General features: G+C 44.3%; 1 protein-coding gene across 3 annotated transcripts in view; it reads left to right on the top strand.

Annotated features, from left to right (window-relative positions):
- TUBGCP5 (tubulin gamma complex component 5) overlaps positions 1-22,274 on the top strand; it is a 44,624-nt gene extending 22,350 nt beyond the window's left edge. For 2 of the 3 annotated variants that reach the window (XM_062205042.1, XM_062205041.1), the window contains exons 11-23: positions 263-465; positions 1,889-2,004; positions 4,013-4,281; positions 5,524-5,722; positions 6,321-6,509; positions 9,075-9,257; positions 10,262-10,346; positions 10,444-10,564; positions 11,019-11,200; positions 16,770-16,895; positions 17,497-17,585; positions 19,941-20,041; positions 20,982-22,274. In XM_062205042.1, coding sequence (XP_062061026.1) covers positions 263-465; positions 1,889-2,004; positions 4,013-4,281; positions 5,524-5,722; positions 6,321-6,509; positions 9,075-9,257; positions 10,262-10,346; positions 10,444-10,564; positions 11,019-11,200; positions 16,770-16,895; positions 17,497-17,585; positions 19,941-20,041; positions 20,982-21,028 — 1,910 coding nt within the window. In that variant the 3' untranslated portion in view covers positions 21,029-22,274. The remainder of the gene's footprint in view (positions 1-262; positions 466-1,888; positions 2,005-4,012; positions 4,282-5,523; positions 5,723-6,320; positions 6,510-9,074; positions 9,258-10,261; positions 10,347-10,443; positions 10,565-11,018; positions 11,201-16,769; positions 16,896-17,496; positions 17,586-19,940; positions 20,042-20,981) is intronic. The other variant, XR_009867273.1, reaches the window with a different exon arrangement.
- The last annotated feature ends 547 nt before the right edge of the window (positions 22,275-22,821 follow it).

The following is a 22,821-nucleotide window of genomic DNA, read 5'->3' as shown; positions in this document are numbered from 1 at the left end:
GTGTGTCTTTATGTGTCTAAAAATCTCTTCTCTTTCCTTGCCTGGGAACTGTCATTTCCTTTATGTGTTATGTTTCTCTCGTTGACTGGTAGGAGTTCTTTCTTCCTTGGGGAAATTAGTTCCTTGTGTTGTGAGATGAAAACCCACCGCCCTCCATTTTGCCATGCCTTTCTATTAGCCAGATAAGTGGCCTAGTATTTACAGTACATTTTGGATGCAGATGTTTCCCCCGATGTTGAATTTGGTTTGTTGATACTTACAGACACTACAATAACTCTTGCAATAGTGGTGGACAAGTTGTCACCTCGATTGGCTCAACTCAAGGTTCTACACAAAGTGTTTAGCACTGGAGTAGCTGAAGTTCCACCTGACACTCGAAATGTTGTCCGGGCATCTCACCTGCTCAACACGCTGTACAAGGCCATTCTTGAATATGACAACGTTGGAGAAGCTTCTGAGCAAACGGTATGTGGGACCTCTGCCTAATCTAATGTAGGTGTCTCCGTTCTACACAGCAAAGGAGTGGTGGATAGCCTGTCGTAGTTCCATGCTAAATGATGCTTAAACTGAGGTGAATGTTTAGCCTGGTAGTTAGAACACTCACATCCCGCATCAGAATGCCTGGGTTCAATTCCTGGCTCTAGCTCTTTATTCCACTTTTCTGTTAATGCAGCAGTAATGGTTCAAGAAATTGGGTTCCTGCCACCCACTTGAGGAAACTGGATTGGATTCCAGGCTCTCAGTGTCAGGACTGGGTGCCATTGTGAGCATTCGGGGAGTTAGCCAGTGGACGGGAGCTCTCTCTCTGTCCCTGTCTTGCAAATAAATAAGTCACATTTATAGAAACAGAAGGTAGAATGATAATTACCAGGGGCTGGAGAGAAAAGAAATGAGAAGTTCTTTAATGGGTGTAAGTTTTGGTTTTACATTATGGAAAGTTCTGGAAATCTGTCATAATTTTAAACTTTTAAAATGGTAAAAATGGTAAACCTTACATATATATATATATATATTTTACTACAGTTTTTAAAAATAACTCAATATTAAATAATCTGTAAAGGTTTGTTTAGGTGCACATTTTATGTGTGCTGCCATTTGTTGGGGTAGCTTTCTGTTTTGCACCATTTTGGTAATGCAATTCAGTATAAAGGTTGTTGGTTTCTTTTAGCCATACAGTTTTTTTTTTTGTTTTTTTTGTTTTAATTCTTGACAGGCAGAGTGGACAGTGAGAGAGAGACAGAGAGAAAGGTCTTCCTTTTGCCGTTGGTTCACCCTCCAATGGCCGCCGCGGTAGCGCGCTGTGGCCGGCGCACCGCGCTTTTCCGATGGCAGGAGCCAGATGCTTCTCCTGGTCTCCCATGGGGTGCAGAGCCCAAGGACTTGGGCCATCCTCCACTGCACTCCCTGGCCACAGCAGAGAGCTGGCCTGGAAGAGGGGCAACCGGGACAGGATCGGTGCCCCGACCGGGACTAGAACCCGGTGTGCCGGCGCCACAAGGCGGAGGATTAGCCTGTTGAGCCACGGCGCCGGCCTTAGCCATACAGTTTTTTTTCCTACTGGAAACCATAGGAGAATGAAATCAGTGTGGTCATTCTCAGTAGACGTGTTGGTAGTGCTGTTTCACTAGGGCACTTGTACCCTTTTGTCTGGGCTGTCCCAGGTTACACCTGCCTAGTTTTCACTCTCGGGAAGGTCCTGGTGCAGATGACAAACGATAGGATCATCCCATATTTAGGTAAGTTCTTCATAAGGATTTTGTAGTGTATATTTTGTGTTTTTAATCTTACTTTGTTTCAGAAAAGCATAGAAATCTGACCACTTTTTGGCAGTATTTAAGCTTCATTCTACCATGAGCTATGAGCACTAACTACACCTTCTCATTCTTAGGTCTCACTCTTGTTCTCTCTCTGGGTGGAAACTGTGAGGCCCTACCTACAGACGGTAGATGAGTGGATCGTTCACGGGCACCTGTGGGATGGCGCCAGAGAGTTCATCATCCAAAGGTGAGGCTGTGGCTCGAGGTATGATGGACACTGAGTGCTGGCTTCCCTGTTTGCTTGCACATGAGAATTCAGATGCATGCATTAGCTCCAAGCATTACTAAGAGAGTGCAGTTCCAATGGCAGAGCTATTTTGCTGCTATAGCGTGGGCAACTTCTGCATTTTCATAGAAAATGTCAGATACTGTAGCCTATAAATAATATCTGAATTTCATGTCAGTTCACAGCTTTTGTTAATAAACTGTGTTTTTTGAATGGTAGTGTGTTTATGAGTAACTAGTATGTTAAATGTACACTGTCCCCCATAAAATGAATTTAGGTGATATCAAACTGTTTCACCCATTCCCATTATAATTTATTAATAAAGTAAGAGGTATGAAAGTATTACAGAAAATCCTCTAAAATATGTATTTCTCAGAATAAGCTACTGATTGTCTACTTTCAGTATAATATTTAATAAAACAACTAAGAAAAACATTAATCCATTTATGATCATTCCCTTCCCATTAATGGATTTCTCTGAGCAGGATCATAAACTGCAAAGTACAACGATTAGTCCAGTTCTAACCCAGTGTTAAGTTATGCAGTCCGTTCAGCTGTGTGGTTTTGCTAGCAACCCACTGAGCTCCTGAGGAAGCGGACCTTAATCCCCAGGGCACAGGAAAGGTCCTGCTCTTTACCCAGTGCTCACATCCTTCTCTCAGGCCTGCTTCATTCATCTCGTGTGACTGTTGTAGGGCAAGGGTGGGGAACTTTTTTCTGGTAGGGGCCATTTGGATATTTATCACACCATTTGCAGGCTGTACAAATTTATCTGCTTGAAAATTAGTCTGCTCTAGATTCATCAGATTTCAAATCCCACCTGTGGTGGCCTTGGCAGGGCCAGACCAAATGGTTTCGTCAGCCCATAGGCCTGACCTTCCCCACGCCTGTTCTAGGGCAATGAATGACCATCATCTCGCCATTAAAAGCAGTCCAGTTGGGGCCAGCGCAGTGGCACAGAAGGTTAATCCTCCACCTGTGGCACCTGCATCCCATATGGGCACTGGTTCGAGTCCCAGCTGCTCCACTTCCAATCCAGCTCTCTGCTATGGCCTGGGAAAGCAATGGGAGATGGCTCAAGTCCTTGGGCCCCTGCATCCACGTGGGAGACCAGAAGAAGCTCCTGGCTCCTGGCTTCGGATCGGTGCAGCTTCAGTCATTGTGGCCATTTGGGGAGTGAACCAGCAGACAGAAGACCTTTCCCTTTGTCTCTCCCTCTCATTGTCTGTAACTCTACCTCTCAAATAAATAAATAAAATCTTCAAAAAAAAGCAGTCCAGTTAAGAACTTGTGTTGGGGTAGAAAAGTCACGAAATTACTTTCACAGGAGACGATAAAATGGACAAAGTTTAATTTTAATTCCACAGAGGACCAAATTCATCATATTTTGTTTAATTCCAATTCAGGAAGCTGTATCTACTTAATTTTACCTATACCTTTCAGAGTGTTCATTCGCTTCACTTTTTTTTTTCAAGATTTATTTATTTGAAATGCATAGTTACAGAGAGGCAGAAAGAGAGAGAGAGGTCTTCCATCTACTGGTTTACTCCCCAGTTGGCTGCAACAGCCAGAGCTGCACCAGTCTGAAACCAGGAGCCAGGAGCCTCCTCCAGGTCTCCCACGGAGGTGCAGCGGCCCAATGACTTGGGCCATCTTCTACAGCTTTCCCAGGCCATAGCAGAGAGCTGGATCAGAAGTGGAGCAGCTGGGACTCGAACTGGTGCCCATATGGGATGCCAGCACTGCCAGTGGCGGCTCTACCTGCTATACCACAGCACCGGCCCCTGCTTTACTTTGTTAAACTGGGGTCAGATGAAACCTACTGGACTCTGCCTAAAGATTGTTTCATTTTACTATAAAGTGCTATTACTGTGTTTTGGGATGTATAGTCAACATGCACAAGCTATAAGAGTTATATTATTATTTTAGAAAGACAAGTTGAAAGTTTAAAATTCTTCTGAATCTACAGAAACAAAAACGTTCCAGTAAATCACAGAGATTTCTGGTATGCAACGTACACGCTATATAGCGTGTCAGAAAAGACAGAAAATGAAGAGAAAATGAGTGACAACGCCAGTGCCAGTTCCGGCAGCGATCAGGGGCCGTCCAGCAGGCAGCACACCATGGTGTCCTTCCTCAAGCCCGTGCTGAAGCAGATCATCATGGCCGGCAAGTCCATGCAGCTGCTGAAGAACCTGAGGTGCGTGCAGAGCGCCCCAGGCCAGGCAGCAGCCAGAGGTAGCCCGTTCCTTCCTTCCCTAAACATTGCGTTTGTGTATTTATCTCGTCGTTTCAGAGACAGAGACAGACAGAGCTCCCCTCTGCTGGTTCGCTACCCAAGTGGTCATAACAACTGGGCTGGCCAGGCTGAAGCCAGGAGCTGTGAACTAGTTAGCATCTCCAAATTGAGGTGTCCCATGTGGGTGGCAGAATGCCAGTTACTGGAGCCAGAGTGGGGAATTGAACCTGTATACTCCACTGTGGGATGTGAGTGTTTTAACTGACACCAGAACCGGCAGCTTCATCAGTAGTCCAGGTGCTCATCCCACCAGTCCCTTCTTGTGTCTCCTTTAGAGCGGGGCTAGCTGCTTCCAATTCACTTCTGTCAATCCATGAAACCTAATTATTCTGTAATTTGAAAGTCATCAAGCTTTTGTTTTAATGGAAATTATTACCATGATTGAATTAGTGATCACGCTGCTTCTGGCTGGGACAAGAAGCCTGTTTCATTTGACATTTACTGTCCTGTTTGGAAAGGCAGTGACAGGGAGCCCCACATGCATGTTCCTCGCTTTGATCCCTTCGGACTGCTCCTTCATAGAAACGTTCTCTGCCATTCTCACTGCGTGCGGCGTGTGGCTCTTGAGGACCATGAACTCTGGCAGACAGGAATTTGCTTACATGCAGTTCAGACTTGATCACAGATTCTGAGAAAATCTTAGTGTAATTTCTTTTTGATGTAATTTAAGTAATATATTTAAAGTTTCATTAACTCAAACCCCTAAATGCTGTAGATGTGACCTTCTTTGTTTGGCTACAGGTATAATTGTTCCATATTATTACATCTGCTTTAAATATTCCCACTCTGTGGAATAGTTCTTTTTTGACCAAATTATGAACTGTAATGAGCCCTGCAGCTCCATGCTGAAATGCTGTTTCTAGTAAAATGTGGCTCTGAGTAGTGCTATCATAGTGTTCTGTAGTGAGGTGGTAACTTCAGGTGCTCTGCTTGAGGTGTTAACTCTGTTCAGACAAAAATTAGCTTGTGCATTGTGATTTTTAACAGGAACTTTGCAGTTGTGTAATAGAGGATATAAAAATGTTGAATTTTGCTGTAACATAAGGTAAAAACTAAAGAAACAGGAATAGACCTTCATAGACCAAAAATAAAATGCCAGGCTGTGTTCAGATAGCATTACTTACTATGCCCTGGTAGTATTCACTTAGTGTCATTCACCTTACATGTTTCTTTATGTCCAGATGCAGAAAGGAAAAGCTTGTACACCCTCTTCCTGGAGTCAGTGCAGTCACGCCTTCGGCACGGGGAAGATTCCACTGCACAGGTCCTCACTGAGCAACAAGCGACCAAAGAGAAACTCATTAAGATGCAGTCCATTGCGGAAAGGCATCTTGAACTGGACGATGCTCATGATCCACTCCTGGCCATTAACTTTGCAAGGTGATCACCTGCAAGATTTTCAGTGATTGAAATGGCAGAATCTGTACACTGTTTGGTAACTGTTTATTTCTGCCGGCAGGGCTGCCCAGCCTTAAAAAATTTAAAAAAAAATTGTAGCTGTAATTTCTAATGAATTGAATGCAAGTTGTGCTACTTATTCCAGATGTATAATTTGGCCTTCTTACTATCTGTAGTAGTTCACAAACTTGGCTCTGCTGTCTTATCTCTGTGCCTCCAGGCTTACCCAGAAAATACTCCTGAAAGTCTGGGTCATGGGTAGGCATCAGACATACAAGAGTCGGGACATGGGCTTAGGATGTGTTCCTGCACTTAGCCCAATGATAAGCTATTACTGCCCATGCAGTGCCATAATATCCTGCAGCCAGCATTCACGATGTGCAGACCGCCCTAATAGCTAGAAGATCCTAAAGGCATCAGCAACTGAAAGAGTGGTTCTCTGATAGGCTGTTTTGGAGAGGAAGATTTTCTCTTTTAAGTTGCTCGTTTTAAAACTAATTGGAAAAATGGAATGCTGATGTTTTAAGAGGATTCTGTTGATAACAGCTCATCAAAAATAACTCATATTTTTATCTTGAAGGTTGTATTTGGAGCAAAGCGACTTTCATGAGAAGTTTTCTGGTGGTGACGTATGTGTCGATAGATCATCGGAATCTGTGACCTGCCAGACCTTTGAGTTAACACTGAGATCGTGCCTCTATCCTCATATTGATAAGCAATATCTAGACTGCTGTGGGACTCTCATGCAAACTCTTAAAAAAGATTACAGGTGAAAAGAAGAAACTTAGTTTTAGAAGCACTCATCGTTGATTATACTTAAAGAACAGTTGAAATTATTTTAAAAATTATGTTTCAAGTTAATTTTTATTAGTCAGAAACAGAACTAAAGTAAACAGTCTTTTTTAAGATTTATTTTATTTATTCGAAAGCAGCTGCTTCTGATGCTTTCCCAGGCCATTAGCAGGAATGTGGACCAAGAGTGGAGAAGCCAGGACTTGAGCCAGCACCTATTTGGGATGTCGGCATTGCAGGCAGGTGGCTTAACCAATTACGCCACAATGCTGGCTTCAACAATGTTCTTTTAGAAGGATTAATTAACCACCAATATTGTCTTTTTTTTTTCCAAGATTTATTTGTTTATTTGAATGTCAGAGTTACAGAGAGAGAGAGAGAGAGAGAGAGAGAGCGCGATCTGGTTCACTCCCTGAGATGGCTACAATAGCTGGGTAATCCAGGCCAAAGCCAGGAACTTCATCTGGGTCTCCCATGAGGATGGCAGGGCCCCAAGTACATGGGCCATTCTCTGCTGCTTTTCCCAGGCCACTTGCAGGGAGCTGGATTGGAAGTGGAGCAGCCAGACAGGGACCATCACTCCTGGGATGCTGGTGTTGCAGGCAGCAACTTTACTCACTATGCCACAATACTAGCCTCACCAATATCTTAGGTGTGTTTTTAAATGTTGGTTTTGAGAATCTGTGACAAAAGAAATACAGAAAAATTTTGTTGTACAAAAATATCCATCATAGGACTGCCGTTGTGGCATAGTGGTTTAAGCTACCTCCTGTGACACTGGCATCCCATGTGGGCAACAGTTCCTGTCCCAGCTGTTCCACTTCTCATCTAGCTTACTGTTAATGGCCTGGGAAAGCAGTGGAAGATGGCCCAAGTGTTTGGGCCCGTGCCAGCCATGTGGGAAACCTGCAAGAAGCTCCTGGCCTCTGGCTTCAGTCTGGCCTAGCCCTAGCTGTTGCAGCTATTTGAGGAGAGAACCAGCAGATGGAAAATCTTTCTTTCTGTCTCTCTCTCTCTCTCTCTCTCTGTGTAACTCTGCCTTTCAAATAAATAATTCTTTTAAAAAGAAATCCATTGGGGCTGTTGCTGTGGCGTAGCAAGTAAAGCCACCGCCTGCAGCACCAGCATCCCTTATGGGCACCAGTTTTAGTCTCTGCTGCTCCACTTCCGATCCAGCTCTCTGCTATGGCCTGGGAAAGCAGTAGAAGATGGCCCAAGTGCTTGGGCTCCTGCATCCAGGTGAGAGACCCAGAAGAAGCAGCCAATTGGGGAGTGAACCAGCAGATGGAAGACTTTCTCTCTGTCTTTCTCTCTGCCTCTCCTTCTCTCTCTGTGTAACTCTTTCAAATAAATAAATAAATCTTTAAAAAAAAAAAAAACAGAAATCCGTCACAAAGTTTGCTGTGAGACTGAAAACTCTGCAGTTACTAAGAAGAGACAAGTTCTTTACAGGATGGTATATGTATACTATGTAGGAACTTTATAAAGTTCACAAAAATTATGTTTGTATAGAATTTTAAGTCCTTAAAAAAAGTCCTTAAAACTTAGGTAGGATATAATATGTGGTAAGAAATGGATTCTTTTACATACCTAGAAAAATATTCTGGAAAAGAAAAACAAAAAAAAATTTTTAAAGATTTCTTTTTATTTATTTGAAAGAGTCACACAGAGTCACACAGAGAGGTCCACATGGCCACAACAGCCGGAGCTGAGCCAATCCGAAGCCAGGAGCCAGGAGCTTCTTCGGGTCTCCCATGTGGCTTCAGGGGCCCAAACACTTAGGCCATCTTCTGCATTCTCAGGCCATAGCAGAGAGCTGGATCAGAAGAGGAGCAGTCGGGACTAGAACAGTGCCCATGTGGGATGCTGACGCTTCAGGCCAGTGCTTTAACCCACTGTACCACAGTGCTGGTCCCTCAGATATTTAATAATTGAAATCCACTATGGATGGTGAGATTTGAATTAATTTTTTATTATGTTTTTGTGACTTGGTCAAATTTTTATATTTTGGAAAGATAACATTTGTGTTTATTAAAGAATAGCATATTATTATTGAAAGAGGTCTTTAAGAGATGTTAGTATTTATAATTTTAATAAATATATGGCCGGCGCCACGGCTCACTTGGCTAATCCTCCACCTGTGGCGCCGGCACCCCGGGTTCTAGTCCCGGTTGGGGTGCTGGATTCTGTCCCAGTTGCTCCTCTTCCAGTTCAGCTCTCTGCTGTGGCCTGGGATGGCAGTGGAGGATGGCCCAAGTGCTTGGGCCCTTTTCCCGAATGGGAGACCAGGAGGAAGCACCTGGTTCCTGGCTTCGGATCGGCACAGCGCACCATCCGTGGCAGCCATTTGGGGGGTGAACCAGTGGAAAAGGAAGACCTTTCTCTCTGTCTCTCTCACTGTCTAACTTGGCCTGTCAAAAATAAATAAATAAATATAGAATAGACACTTGTTTCACTAAAAATGACAGTGTACAAAACCTGGTGTTGATGTAGAATCCTGCCTTATGAATTGAAAACATCTTTGTCACTTCTCTCCATCCAGGTTGGTGGAATACCTACAGGCTATGAGAAATTTTTTCTTAATGGAAGGTGGAGATACCATGTATGACTTTTACACGTCAATTTTTGATAAAATACGAGAAAAGGAAACCTGGCAGAATGTGTCTTTTCTTAATGTTCAACTCCAGGAAGCAGTAGGACAACGTTATCCTGAAGATAGTTCACGGTAAAATTAAGGAGATGCCTTTTTATTAAAACAGTGTAAAATTAACCATGTGCCAGGAAATATCTGAATTTTTACATTTATTATCCTTCTTAATCTTCACACTAGCCCTCTGAGGTCTGCTAATATTATTTTACATATTAGAAAGTTGAGACAATAAGTACCCAAGCACCTCACCCACTAAACAAGAGAAGACCATCAGATGGAACCACCCAGCCTCTTGGGGTCTATAGGCCCCACCGTGTGCTTGGAGTCTGTGCTTCTCTCTTAGCTCCCACACATCTTTGGTGCTAAGTCCCCCTAGAGAGTGCTCCCCAGCACTCTTAACACCTTTATATGACCATGGGAGTCAATCCCCTTGTTAACACCCATGAGGCTTTTTTGAGGATTGCGTGAGTGGTGCCTCAGTAGTGCCTGGTGCATGGACACCCCATGTGCTGTGTTAGGTACTCTCCTTTTGAGAATCATATTCAGACTTGCTTCAGGAATGCATGGGGGAAAGCAGGGTGTGCCACTCATGTCACAGATGTGGCACCCACACACACCCTGTTTTCACCTTGGTCAGACTCTGGCAGCTGCTGCACATACCACATGCATGGCTCCCTGAGGAGGCCGCTCCCTGCTCACTCCTCAAACGCGAGGAGAAGGCTCTGTCTGCTGAGCCTCTTCTCTGATTTTATCAGAATTAAGCTCCCAGTCTATTACTGTTATTTCTTCTCTGTCTTTACCTTTTTTTTTTTATTAAGAATTGCCCTTGTTAGTATGTCTTCTGTAGCTAAACCCATTGTCTAAAATTTTTGCCACTTTTCCTTATTTTGAAAGTCAAATGCCTGTTCTGAAATAGATGCTAGAAAACATACCTTAGTTGACAAATTAGCATTCCTTTGAAATGTAGAATACTTTTGGAATATTATGTAAATAAATGTTAAAAAGCTAATTGTTTTTAAAAGGCAGTTTTATATAAACATAGTACCATCATAAACTAAAATTGAAATTTCTTTATTTAGTCTGTCTATATCTTTTGAAAACGTTGACACCACAAAGAAGAAGCTACCTGTTCATATCTTAGATGGTTTGACCCTGAGCTACAAGGTGTGTGCTGAAATTCTTTTACAAATGCTTTTTTCTACTCTGAAGCAGACAATGGTGGATTACTTTCTCTTCTAATTTTCTGGTTTTGTTTTCATAGGTTCCTTGGCCTGTGGACATTGTTATAAGTTTGGAATGTCAAAAAATTTATAATCAGGTGTTCCTGCTCCTTTTGCAAATAAAGTGGGCAAAATATAGTCTGGATGTTTTACTGTTTGGTGGTAAGATTTGTTTTCAACAGATAAATTGCAATTTAATCTTAGCCCTGAAAAAAAGAGATTGGTGGTCTTTGACCAATTTTTATGTGTACACAAATACCAAAATTTATAGCAGACATCTGATATCTGAATGAAATATCAGAATGTTTTATGGATAATCTGAAATACGGTGCTTTGAGAGAGAATTTAGCCAGAATAAACACTTAGGTTATTCAAAAAATATAGTAAGTGTATAGAACTCCTGACTCATATTTTTCACGAGAGTGATTCCAAAGGTGACATGGGTCCTTCATGCTCCCTTTTCCCAAGGCACTGAGGTCAGTCCTTGACGTACCTCGGAGAGCTGCTCTCTGTAGTGCCAAAGCCTGGCCCCCAGAATTCCCACCACATGCGGCAGAGCAGCCGGGCTCGAGGCCGTGCTCTCTCTACCCTCTTTGCTCTTCTCAATCTCCTACAGAGTTGGCTAGTGCTGCTGAAAAACCGCCGCTCCAGGAAGGCCTTCTGAGTGAACAAGACACAGCTGCGCCGTTTGGACCGCAGAAGGAGCCGCCAGTGAGGCAGCAGATCCACCGCATGTTCCTCCTGAGAGTGAAGCTTATGCATTTTGTGAACAGCTTACACAACTACATCATGACCAGGGTTTGTGTCTGCCTCTACCTGAGTTCTGTATCCAGCAGTTGTTCATAGCAAAGTACTTGTTGCATTCTGTGCACAGGAACCTACAGATACATGTAGATGATGGAGATGGGACGTAGAAAATCTGGTATTTGGCACAGAGATTAAGACACTCCTTGGGATGCCCTCATCCCATATCAGAGTGCCTGGATTTGAGTCCGACTCCACTCCCAGCTCCAGCTTCGTGCTAACACGTGTGTTCCCTGGGAGGCAGCAGGTAATGACTCGAGTGCTTGAGTCTCTGCCCTCAGTGTGGGAGACCCACATTGAGCCCCATGCTCTTGACTGTGGCCTGCCTGACTCCAGCAAGTACAGGTACTTGGGGGTGAACCAGCAAAAGGAAGATCTTTCTGTGTCTTGTCTTTTTCTCTCTGTCTCTTGGCTGCCTTCCAAATAAATAAATGTGGTTTTTAAAAAAGAATGCTCAAGGGGCTGGCCCCATGGTACAGTAGGTTAATCCTCCACTTGCGGCTCCAGCATTCCATTTGGGCGCCGGTTCTAGTCCCGGTTGCCCCTCTTCCGATCCAGCTCTCTGCTATGGCCTGGGAAGGCAGTAGAGGATGGCCCAAGTCTTTGGGCCCCTGCACCCATGTGGGAGACCTGGAGGAAGCTCCTGGCTTCAGATTGGCTCAGCTCTGGCCGTTGCAGCCATCTGGGGAGTGAACCAATGGAGCGAAGACCTTTCTCTCTGTCCCTCCCTCTCACTGTCTGTAATTCTACCTCTCAAATAAATAAAATCTTTTTTTAAAAAAAATGCTCAAGATTAGAACTTTTTTTTAAAGATTTGTGTATTTATTTGAAACAGTAACAGAAAGATCTTCCATCCACTGGTTTACTCCCCATGTGTCCACAGGGGCCCAAGTACTTGGGTTATCTTCTGCTACTTTCCCAGGCCATAAAAGGGAAGTTAGATTGGAAGTGTAGTAGCCAGGACACAAATTGGTGCCCGTAAGGGATGCCTGCATTGCAGGCAGTGCCTTTACTCACTGTGCCACAATGCTGGCCCCAAGATGAGAACGTTTAAAAGTTTTTTGTTGTTTGGTTTTTTTTTTCATCATAAAACATCCTATCAGGGGGAGAAATGATTGAAAGGCAGAGCAACAGACAAAGGGAGAGAAGGAGAAAGAGCTTCTGTGCACTGGTTCGTTCTCCAAATGCCTACCAACAGCCAGGCCTGGGCCAGGCTGAAACCAGAAGCCAGGCATTCCATCTGGGTCTCCCACGTGGGTGGCAGGGACTTGAGAGCGTAGGTCATTATCCGCTGCCTCCCAGGATGCATTAGCAGGAAGCTGGATTAAAGCAGAGGCGCTAAGACTTGCGCCAGCATCCTGATATGGGATGCAGATGTCTCAGGTAGCAGCTTAACACACTGTGCCACGACACCACTCTGAGAAATGTCTTCAACATCCCAGGACACGTATGTTCAGAACCTGGGGTCCCTCATGTCCACCACCCACTGGGACAGGCACACCCCAAGCTCCTCTTCTGAAACATTCATAATCCTCTCAATTTCCTCCTAGAGCCTGCTGTCCCTGGAAAATGGCCTCCATGTTTAGTCACAGCCAAAACCCTCAGGCTAGTGCATGTGTGAGGAGGAAGATGCAGCCAGATTGTGTACTTTTTTTTTTTTTTTTCTTAAAAAACAAGAAGTAACTTACTGTGAAGTAAATGAAACTGCTTGTCTTACCCATCTTAACAACTGTTTCCAGAGGAAGTTCTCAGGGAGGAAAAACAGAAGTGCTGTTACAGGAAAGCTCTCATTTGGGTTTAAAATTACTTTTAAAAAACTTCATCTAGGCTGGTGCTACGGCTTAACAGGCTAATCCTCCACCTTGTGGTGCCAGCACACCAGGCTCTAGTCCCGGTTGGGGCGCCGGATTCTATCCCGGTTGCCCCTCTTCCAGGCCAGCTCTCTGCTATGGCCCGGGAGTGCAGTGGAGGATGGCCCAAGTCCTTGGGACCTGCACCTGCATGGGAAACCAGGAGAAGCACCTGGCTCCTGGCTTCGGATCAGCTCAATGAGCCGGCCGCAGCGGCCATTGGAGGGTGAACCAACAGCAAAAAGGAAGACCTTTCTCTCTGTCTCTCTCTCTCACTATCCACTCTGCCTGTCCAAAAAAAAAAACTTCATCTATTCCCATTCTGGTTTTATTTACTTATTTTTAAATTTTTATTAAAAGAACATATTATTTCAACAACCGGCGCCGCGGCTCACTAGGCTAATCCTCCGCCTTGCGGCACCGGCACACCGGGTTCTAGTCCCAGTCAGGGCACCGATCCTGTCCCGGTTGCCCCGCTTCCAGGCCAGCTCTCTGCTGTGGCCAGGGAGTGCAGTGGAGGATGGCCCAAGTCCTTGGGCCCTGCACCCCATGGGAGATAAGCAGCTGGCTCCTGCCATTGGATCAGCGCGGTGTGCCAGCCGCAGCGCGCCTACTGCGGCGGCCATTGGAGGGTGAACCAACGGCAAAAGGAAGACCTTTCTCTCTGTCTCTCTCTCACTGTCCACTCTGCCTGTCAAAAATAAAAAATAAAAAAAAAAAATATTAAAAAAAAAAGAACATATTATTTCATAGATACAACCCCATTCTGGCTTTAAATTATTTTTTAAAGATTTATTTATTTATTTGAAAGACAGAGAGAGAGAGAGAGGTCTTCCATCTGCTGGTTCACTCCCTAACTGGCCACAATGGCCAGAGCTGCGCCGATCTGAAACCAAGAGCCAGGAGCTTCTTCCGGGTCTCCCACACAGGAGCAGCGGCCCAAGGACTTGGGTCATCTTCTACTGTTTTCCCAGGTCGTGGCAGAGAGCTGGATCGGAAGTGGAGCAGCCAGGACTAGAACCGGCGCCCACATGGGATGCCGGTGTTTCAGGCCAGGGCATTAACCTGCAGCACCACAGCACCAGCCCCATGGCTTTAAATTTTAAATCCTACCGTTAAAATGAAGTGACCCTTGGGAGCCTGTGGTGTGGCTATGAGGGATGAGGGAAAGGGATTGTGTGCTTTCAGTAATTACATTGCCAGCCTCTGGGGGCTGGCCTTAAGCCCCTAATTATTAAAAGTAAATGGGGGGAGTTTAAGTTTTTTCTTAGTTTGTTTCTTTTCAATTTGAAGTATATCTATGCTTTTTTTTTTTTTTTTTTTTTTTTGACAGAGTGGACAGTGAGAGAGAGAGACTGAGAGAAAGGTCTTCCTTTTTCCGTTGGTTCACCCTCCAGTGGCCACTGTGGCCGGCGCACCGCACTGATCCGAAGCCAGGAGCCAGGTGCTTCTCCTGGTCTCCCGTGCGAGTGCAGGGCCCAAGAGCTTGGGCCATCCTCCACTGCCTTCCCGGGCCATAGCAGAGAGCTGGACTGGAAGAGGAGCAACCGGGACAGAATCCGGCGCCCCGACTGGGACTAGAACCCGGTGTGCCAGCGCCGCAGGTGGAGGATTAGCCTAGTGAGCCACAGCATCGGCCTGTCTATGCTCTTAAAGACCAATATTCTGTGTAAAAGTAGAGCTTACTACAACATGTAAATTCATTATAAAAGTAACATTTCCATTTACAACAAATTTACCTGATAATTTTTTCCATGAACTTAAAAAAACAAGATTTATTTATTTATTTGAAAGAGTGACAGAGGGAGAGACAGAGATCGTCCATCTACAAGTTCACTTCCTAGATGGCTGCAACAACCATGTCTGAGCCAGGCTGAAGCCAGGAGCCAGGATCTTCATCCTGGTCTCCTGTTTGGGTGGCAGGGGTCCAAGTTCTTGAGCCATCCTCCACTGTCTTCCTAGGTGCGTTAGCAGGAAGCTGGATTGGAAACAGCAGCTGGGATTCGACTCAGCACTCCCAGATAGGGTGCTGGTGCAGATACAAGTCTGCCTGATAATTTTTTAAAGCAATACGTTTTCTATGAAGTTTGATGAACTTGCCCCTGCTGCCAGGAAGTCTGTTAGTCAAAAGTTTGATGTTTATTCACTGTGCAAGGGGTTATCCCACAAAACTGACTCTGTCATTGTCTTAGCATCAAAATGCCAAGGTGTCCAGTCAGCCTTTGAAGGAGGGTACTTTATGAAACTTTACAAATGTGATGCTTTTTTTACGTTTTATTTATTTATTTGAAAGAGAGAGGGGTATCATCCATCTGCTGGTTCATTCCCCAAGTGCCTACAACAGCCAAGTCTGCATCAGGCCAAATCCAGGAGCCAGAAACTCAGTCTGGCTCTCCCATGTAAGTGATGGGAACCAAGTACTTGGGCCATCATCTGCTGGCTCCCAGGTCCACTAGCAGGAAACTGGATCACAAGTGCAAAATAGGGACACCGTTGTGGCATAGGAAGATAAGCTACCACCTGTATACCATATCAGTGCCAGTTCAAGTCCCAGCTGCCCCACTTCCTATCAAATGCCCTGCCAGTTTCCCTTAGCATCAGAAGATGGCCTAAGTCCTTGGGCTTCTGCACCCACATGGGAGATCTGGATGAAGCTCCTGGCTCGTGGCTTTGATTTGACCTAGTCCTGGTCATTTCAGCCATTTGGGGAATGAACCAGAAGGTGGAAGATTTCTCTCTCTGTAACTGCCTTACAAGTAAATAAAATAAAAATCTTTAAAATTAAAAAAAAAAAAAAATAGCCGGCACCGTGGCTCAACAGGCTAATCCTCCACCTTGCAGTGCCGGCACACCGGGTTCTAGTCCTGGTCGGGGCGCCGGATTCTGTCCCAGTTGCCCCTCTTCCAGGCCAGCTCTCTGCTGTGGCCAGGGAGTGCAGTGGAGGATGGCCCAAGTCCTTGGGCCCTGCACCCCATGGGAGACCAGGAGAAGCACCTGGCTCCTGCCATCGGATCAGCGCAGTGTGCTGGCCGCAGCGGCCATTGGAGGGTGAACTAACGGCAAAGGAAGACCTTTCTCTCTGTCTCTCTCTCTCACTGTCCACTCTGCCTGTCAAAAAATAAATAAATAAATAAATAATAAATAAAATTATAAAAAAAATAAGTGCAGAGTAGCTGGACCTCAAACCAGGCACTCCAATATGTGATGCAGATGTCCCAAGTGGCGGCTGAACCCTGTATACCACAACACCCACCTTACGTGTGGTATTACTGAAGGAGGAATTTGAGAAGAGTGAAAAAGGCTGGTAAAAGGGCTGGCATTGTGTACCAGGTAATGCTACCGCCTGCAATGCCAGCATCCCGTATGGGTGCCGATTCGAGACTTGGCTGCCCTACTTCCAAGCCAGCTCCCTGCTAATCTGCTTGGGAAAGAGCACAGGATGGCCCATGTGCGTGGGTCTCTGCTCCCATGTGGGTGATCTGGAAGAAGTTCCTGGCTTAGGCCTGGCCCCAGTGTTGGCTGTTATGGCTATTTGGGGAGTTAACCAGCCCAGCAAATGGAAGATCTGTCTCTCTCTCTCTCTCTCTCTAACTCTGCCTTTGAAATAAGTCTTAAAAAGAAAAAAAGAAAAAAAAAGACTGGTTAAAAAAGTTGGTGTATATCACACAAGTCCTTGAAGGAGTCTGCTGATTAAGCTTTTCATCTTTTCCAAGATTCTTCATAGCACAGGGCTGGAGTTTCAACATCAAGTTGAGGAAGCCAAGGATTTAGATCAGTTGATTAAAATTCACTATAGATATCTGTCAACTATCCACGATCGATGTCTGCTGAGAGAAAAGGTACGTGAGTTGTCCCTGCAAGCATGGCCACCGCCACAGAGGAAGCTGAGCAAGTGCACGTCTGTCTGCATGTCTGCTGTATGTCTGTCTGCCTTGGAATTCTACCATTGCGGAGCTTCTGTCCCGCAGCAAGTCCTTCAAGGAAGAACCAGGTCAGATGAGGTTAGATATGTGTGCCCTACTACTGGAAATTATATCTAAGAGAAACAAGAGTGAGTGCCACACTACACTTGGATTCAGTTAGAAAACTGGAGTCTTAGTGCATGCAGCTTAGTGTGAACGCGTATTTGAATAGTATGGCAGCCATTGGAATTGCTTGCCTGTTTTCACTGTCAGATTTAACTGTTCATCCCAGGAAATGGGAGCCTGTTCTATTGGTTCAACTTCAGTGCTAATAGTATCTGTATTGTGCACTCAGTAAGTGGATGGGCTGATCGCAGGTGGGCTTGATTCCAAGCCTGGTGCCCGCCTTACACAGAGAAGGCAGTCGCTGGACTGCTGAGCTTTCCCTGGGACATCTAAACTGGATGAAAGTGTTGGTGTCAATGTTGAAACCGAGTTACAGAGCCCATTTTCTTCTGCCCGTGACTTTGGTCTCCAGGTCAGCTTTGTGAAAGAAGCCATCATGAAGGTATTGAACTTGGCTCTCATGTTTGCAGAAGGTTGGCAGGCGGGCCTGGGGGCTTGGCAGTAAGTATGTGCCTCGTGAGGCAGTGTTGTGACCATTTCAGCTTCCCTGCTAACAGGCTTTGTCCAGGGAGCCTTTCTTCATCTTGGCAACATACCACACACCACTGTATTTTACAGTCAAGGAGCTGAGTTTGTTCACCTACACTAGGCAGTGTCACAAATGGTGCACTTTTCTTTTTTTTTTTTTTTTTTTTAATGAAAGGTAGAACAAGAAAAATCTAAATTCTTAATTAGGACAAGTAAGCATTCTTAGATTACAAACATGTTTTGTTAAATTCTTTTTTTTTTTTTTTTTTTTTTTTTGACAGAGTGGATAGTGAGAGAGAGAGAGACAGAGAGAAAGGTCTTTCTTTTTGCCATTGGTTCACCCTCCAATGGCCACTGCGGCCGGCACATCGAGCTGATCCGAAGCCAGGAGCCAGGTGCTTCTGCTGGTCTCCCATGCAGGTGCAGGTCCCAAGGACTTGGGCCATCCTCCACTGCCTTCCCGGGCCACAGCAGAGAGCTGGCCTGGAAGAGGGGCAACTGGGATAGAATCCGACACCCCAACCGGGACTAGAACCCAGTGTGCCGGCACCGCAAGGTGGAGGATTAGCCTGTTGAGCCACGGCGCCGGCCTGTTAAATTCTTATTATGGATATTTTCAAATATACACAAAGTAGAGAAGACAGCATAATAAACCTATATACCCATGACCCCACTTCCACAGTTACCAGTGTGGACCAGTTCTGTGTCATGTCTGCCTCCTACCCTCCACTTGCACTTGCTGAGTTATTTTAAAGCAAATTCTGGACATCATGGCAGATTCTGGCCCAAAGTTGCGTTCACTATCTCAGAGATAGTGTGTATTTTCCTTTGCGTGTGTGTTACTCACATGTGTCGCAGACAGTAGCAAATGCCCTGAAGTCAGGGGGCACTTGAGGACTGGGGACTCCTCCCGTACTGGCAGTGCCATCCTGCCAACCTGCATGTACCGCTCAGTACGCTGCCCCTCTCTGCTGCTGCTTCCCTGAAACAACAGTACAAGCCGAGGACACTGCCCTGTTGTGCCTCACAAGCGCCACATGAGCAGAGTTCATTGAGTAGTGGGACTTGGTCTCAACCTGCGACCGTAGTCTGAGTGAAGAAACTAAGAGGGTAGACGCAAGTTCCATCTCAAAGTGCAACACGTATCTGTTACTATTGCTGTCTCCGAGTGTGCCAAGCAGATTTTAAATGGCAGTGGAGGAGGAACTAGCACTGCTGCTGCACTTTGCTGAAACAGAGCTGTTTCCGTTTCTTCAACAAATTGTAAGCGAAAAGCAGGGTGAGGACTACTGAAGCAGCATTATCAGTCATCATGGTTCATGGGAGTTCATTGACACTGATTGAAGTTTAAAGCAGAAACATGGGAAAAATTGTGGAAGCTACTTGAAACTTGCTTGACCACTGACATTATATTAAAGCATCGTTAAATGTCTTTTTTTCTTTTTTAAAAGATTTTATTTATTTTATTTGAGAGGTAGAGTTACAGACAGTGAGAGGGAGAGACAGAGAAAGGTCTTCTGTCTGCTGGTTCACTCCCCAAATGGCCGCAACGGCCGGAGCTGCACCAATCCGAAGCAGGACTTGCTTGGGCCCTGCACCTACGTGGGAGACCAGGAAGAGGTACCTGGCTCCTGGTTTAGGATCAGCACAGCACCGGCCGTAGCGGCCATTTGGGGGGTGAACCAACGGAAGGAAGACCTTTCTCTCTGTCTCTCTCTCTCTCTCTCTCACTGTCTATAACTCTACCTGTCAAATAAAAAAAAAAGAAATGTTTGCTTTTAAAGTATATGGTTATCCTTATAAAACATTTACAGTTGAAATGTTCTGATGTCTCACATTTGCTCCCAGATCTGTTGTGGGGCTCATGGTGTAAGCAGGGCTGCCTGGGGGGACGCCTGCTGAGGCTGGTGGGGAGCACATGGAAGCCCATTGTGCAGTTCTCCTGTGTGTATTTGGTATTTCCAGTAGAAAGATGACTTCAAAAATCATTTCATTTCTTAGGGTGTGGTATCTTTAATGTATTTTTCTCAAAGAGAATATGCTTACAAAAATAAAAATACAGAACCAGTGCAGGAAAAGGGGTATCCCCTTATCCTAGCTCCAGAACTAAATACTGTTCGAAATTACACAGTTTTATAGACTAATGAATCTTTCTCTACAATACTTGGAAAATATTTATTTTAAGAAAGGCAGGACATTTTATTTTATACTCTTTAGAATCGGAATGTCAAAGAATTACAGTGCATTTAAAATTACTCAAAAGATATTTCATAGCCTACCTGTTAGTCCTCTGTGTACTTACTTGAATTGAAATTTACTCTTTCCTAGAATGGAATCTATAGAGAAAATGGAGTCTGATTTTAAAAATTGCCACATGTTTCTTGTAACCATTTTAAACAAAGCCGTCTGTAGAGGATCTTTTCCCCATTGTGAGTATATCATGTAATATTTTCAGATTATAGCTAAGTCTTATGTCATTGTTTTATTTTGATCACTTGAAGAATTGGAATTCCTTATCCTTTTCAAAGCTGAGCAGTCCTGTAGCAGTTGTCTCATGCTTTGGGTCGTTTCAGAATTAGCATGGAGTGAGTGAATATCAAATGTGAAGCACAAAGATTAAAGCTCTTGCTTATGTTGCTTTCTAATATATCGTTTATTATAAAACAAGGCAGTGGCAGAATAGATTTCTATTGCATTTTACCACCACGTGTAGCCTTTGTAACTATTCCTTTTCAAAACATGGACTAGGATTCTTTTAGCAACTTTTAAATTCCCGGTTCTGCCTCTTATCACAAGGAAATATGGACTTGGCAGTTCAGAACGCAGGCTGGGAAATAGAGGTATGGGGGGAGGAGAAAACAGTTTAACCTGTAGAAACAGAAGTACCTCTGAAGAATGTATATAGGGTTAATCCCTTCCCCATTTCTAATTATGGTGTTTTCAAATTGTATACTTTTTAAGATTAGCTAAACGTTAAAAAAATATACTGTTGGAGGAAATATTGATGTATTTATCCATTTTTACATTGAATGAATGTTACGCAAGTAGATTTCATCCATAGGTTAGCACTGTGTTGTGAACTGACTCCAGGTGTTATGACATATGGGACAAATGTGTAGTGAAAGACCTGCTTGTTATTTGTTTCCAAATTTAAATTATCTAAAATAGAAATATAGCGTAGTGGTTTTTTCCATTTGCATGTAATAAATGAAGATAAACATCTTTACTATACATTAAAATTAATCAGTGTTTTAATTAAAAATAGAACACATCTTTACATACCTTCCCATTTTTAATTCATTAAAGCTTTGAACATTTAAAAACATTTAAAACCTGTTGTTCTTAACCTTGTTTTTGTTCTTCCCACAGTGGAGTCTCTAGCCCTGTCCCTCATGGCAGGCATGGAGCAGAGTTAAATACCTCCAGTGCAATGAACCTCGGACTTCACCTTCACAACCTGTACATTTCTACCACGTGCAGCTGAAAAGTGGGACTCTTCTTATTTGGGTTCCTTTTAGAAAACTGCTGTCCACAGTGTGTTCACATGGATTGTAGGTGTTTTCTCTGGAGATTGTTAGATAATGTATAGAGTCATGTACATAAAATTGTGTAAATAGGGCCAGCATTGTGGCTTAATGAGTTAAACTGCCGCCTGCAATGTCAGTATCCCAGATGGACACCAGTTCGAGTTCTGGGTGCTCCATTTCCCATCCAGCTCCCTGATAATGATCCTGGGAAAGCAGAGGTAGATGGCCCAAGTCCTTGAGCCTTGCCCCCATGTGAGAGATCTGGATGAGACTCCTCGCTCCAGACCTCAGCCTGGCCCAGCCCCAGCTGTTGTGGCCATTTTGGGAGTGAACCTACGGGTGGACGATCTCTCTCCATCTCTCCTTTCAGATAAATACATGAATAAATCTTAAGGGGCTGGCATTGTGGTATAGCCAGTAAAGCCACCGCCTGAGATGCTGGCATCCCTTATAGGCATTAGTTCATGTTCTTGCTGCTCCACTACTGATTGAGCTCCCCACTAATGCTCTTGAGAAAGCAGTGTAGGATGGCCCAAGTCCTTGGGCCCCTGCGCCCACATAGGAGACCACGAAGATGCTCCTGGCTCCAGTCTGGCCCAGCCCCCTGGCTGTTGTGGCCATTGGAGAGTGAACCTGTGGATGATCTTTCTCTCTGTAACTGTGCCTTTCAAATAAAGTAAATCTTTTTTAAAAACTGTGTAAATAATGTATATATATACATATATATATATAGGCTGTTTACTCTTGTATTTCCTACTGTAAGCTGAAGTTTTATGGTATTGATATGCTTAAATATAAATTATAATCTTTTGAACATGTAATTATTGATATTAAAAGTAAGTTAAAGCACTTTAAATTATTTAATTGTTCTTTCGCTTGGTCACAGAAGTTTTTTATAGTTTCACATGTCATCGTACCTAACAATTGTCTTAGATTTGTCTGATGAGGAAAAATGTATATTTTTATGTGCCTAGGAAGTTCAAAAATGGAAAATAGCTTCAAATCAATATAATAAGTGTAAAAAACCAACCTCACTTTGAGCCAACTGTTGATACATGTAATTGTTTGGCATTCCTGAGCAATTCTTACGAGCTTACCAGTTACATCTTAAATAAATTATGCTTTTTATTCAGTTTTCCACATTCCTTTGTATGCTTCTTGGCATGTATATTAGCATTCTTCAGATAAACAGAAGCAGTGGGAGAGGTAGATTGACAGAGAGGCAGAGTCACGTCATACCCAAGCAGGAGCAGAAACCCCTAGGAGGATATACAGAACCAGGGGACTTAAGCCATGGGTAACAAATTGCTGGAGGCTCAGTGTGGACAAGCTTGAGAGTTAAAAACTCCACAGGGCCCAGTATTGGGGACTTCGGTGAGTTTTACTTCCAGAAGGCCTACCAGGTTTTCATGGGAAAGATCAGAGAAAAATCTTCGTGTTTCTAGCAGGTGGAAGGGAAAAGTGACCACTCTACAACGTGCTCAGAGAAGTTTTTCTTAACAAGGCCTGGGTCAAGGTACATCTGCCAGTGCTCAGTGGGTTGACGTTTAATCCCACCTGAGGTAGAGGAACTTCTAAACTCCAGCCCCCACCAGCTGCCTTGCCTCACCTCAGCAGGGGCATGTGGAGTGAGAACAGAAGCTCTTGTGAAGATCCAAGCCCAGGAACACTGGCCCACAGCA

Source organism: Lepus europaeus, chromosome 11, assembly GCF_033115175.1.
Source record: "Lepus europaeus isolate LE1 chromosome 11, mLepTim1.pri, whole genome shotgun sequence".
Classification (NCBI taxonomy): domain Eukaryota; kingdom Metazoa; phylum Chordata; class Mammalia; order Lagomorpha; family Leporidae; genus Lepus; species Lepus europaeus.
The sequence above is the reverse complement of the archived record's forward strand: the minus strand, read 5'-3'. Positions and strand labels throughout refer to the sequence as shown.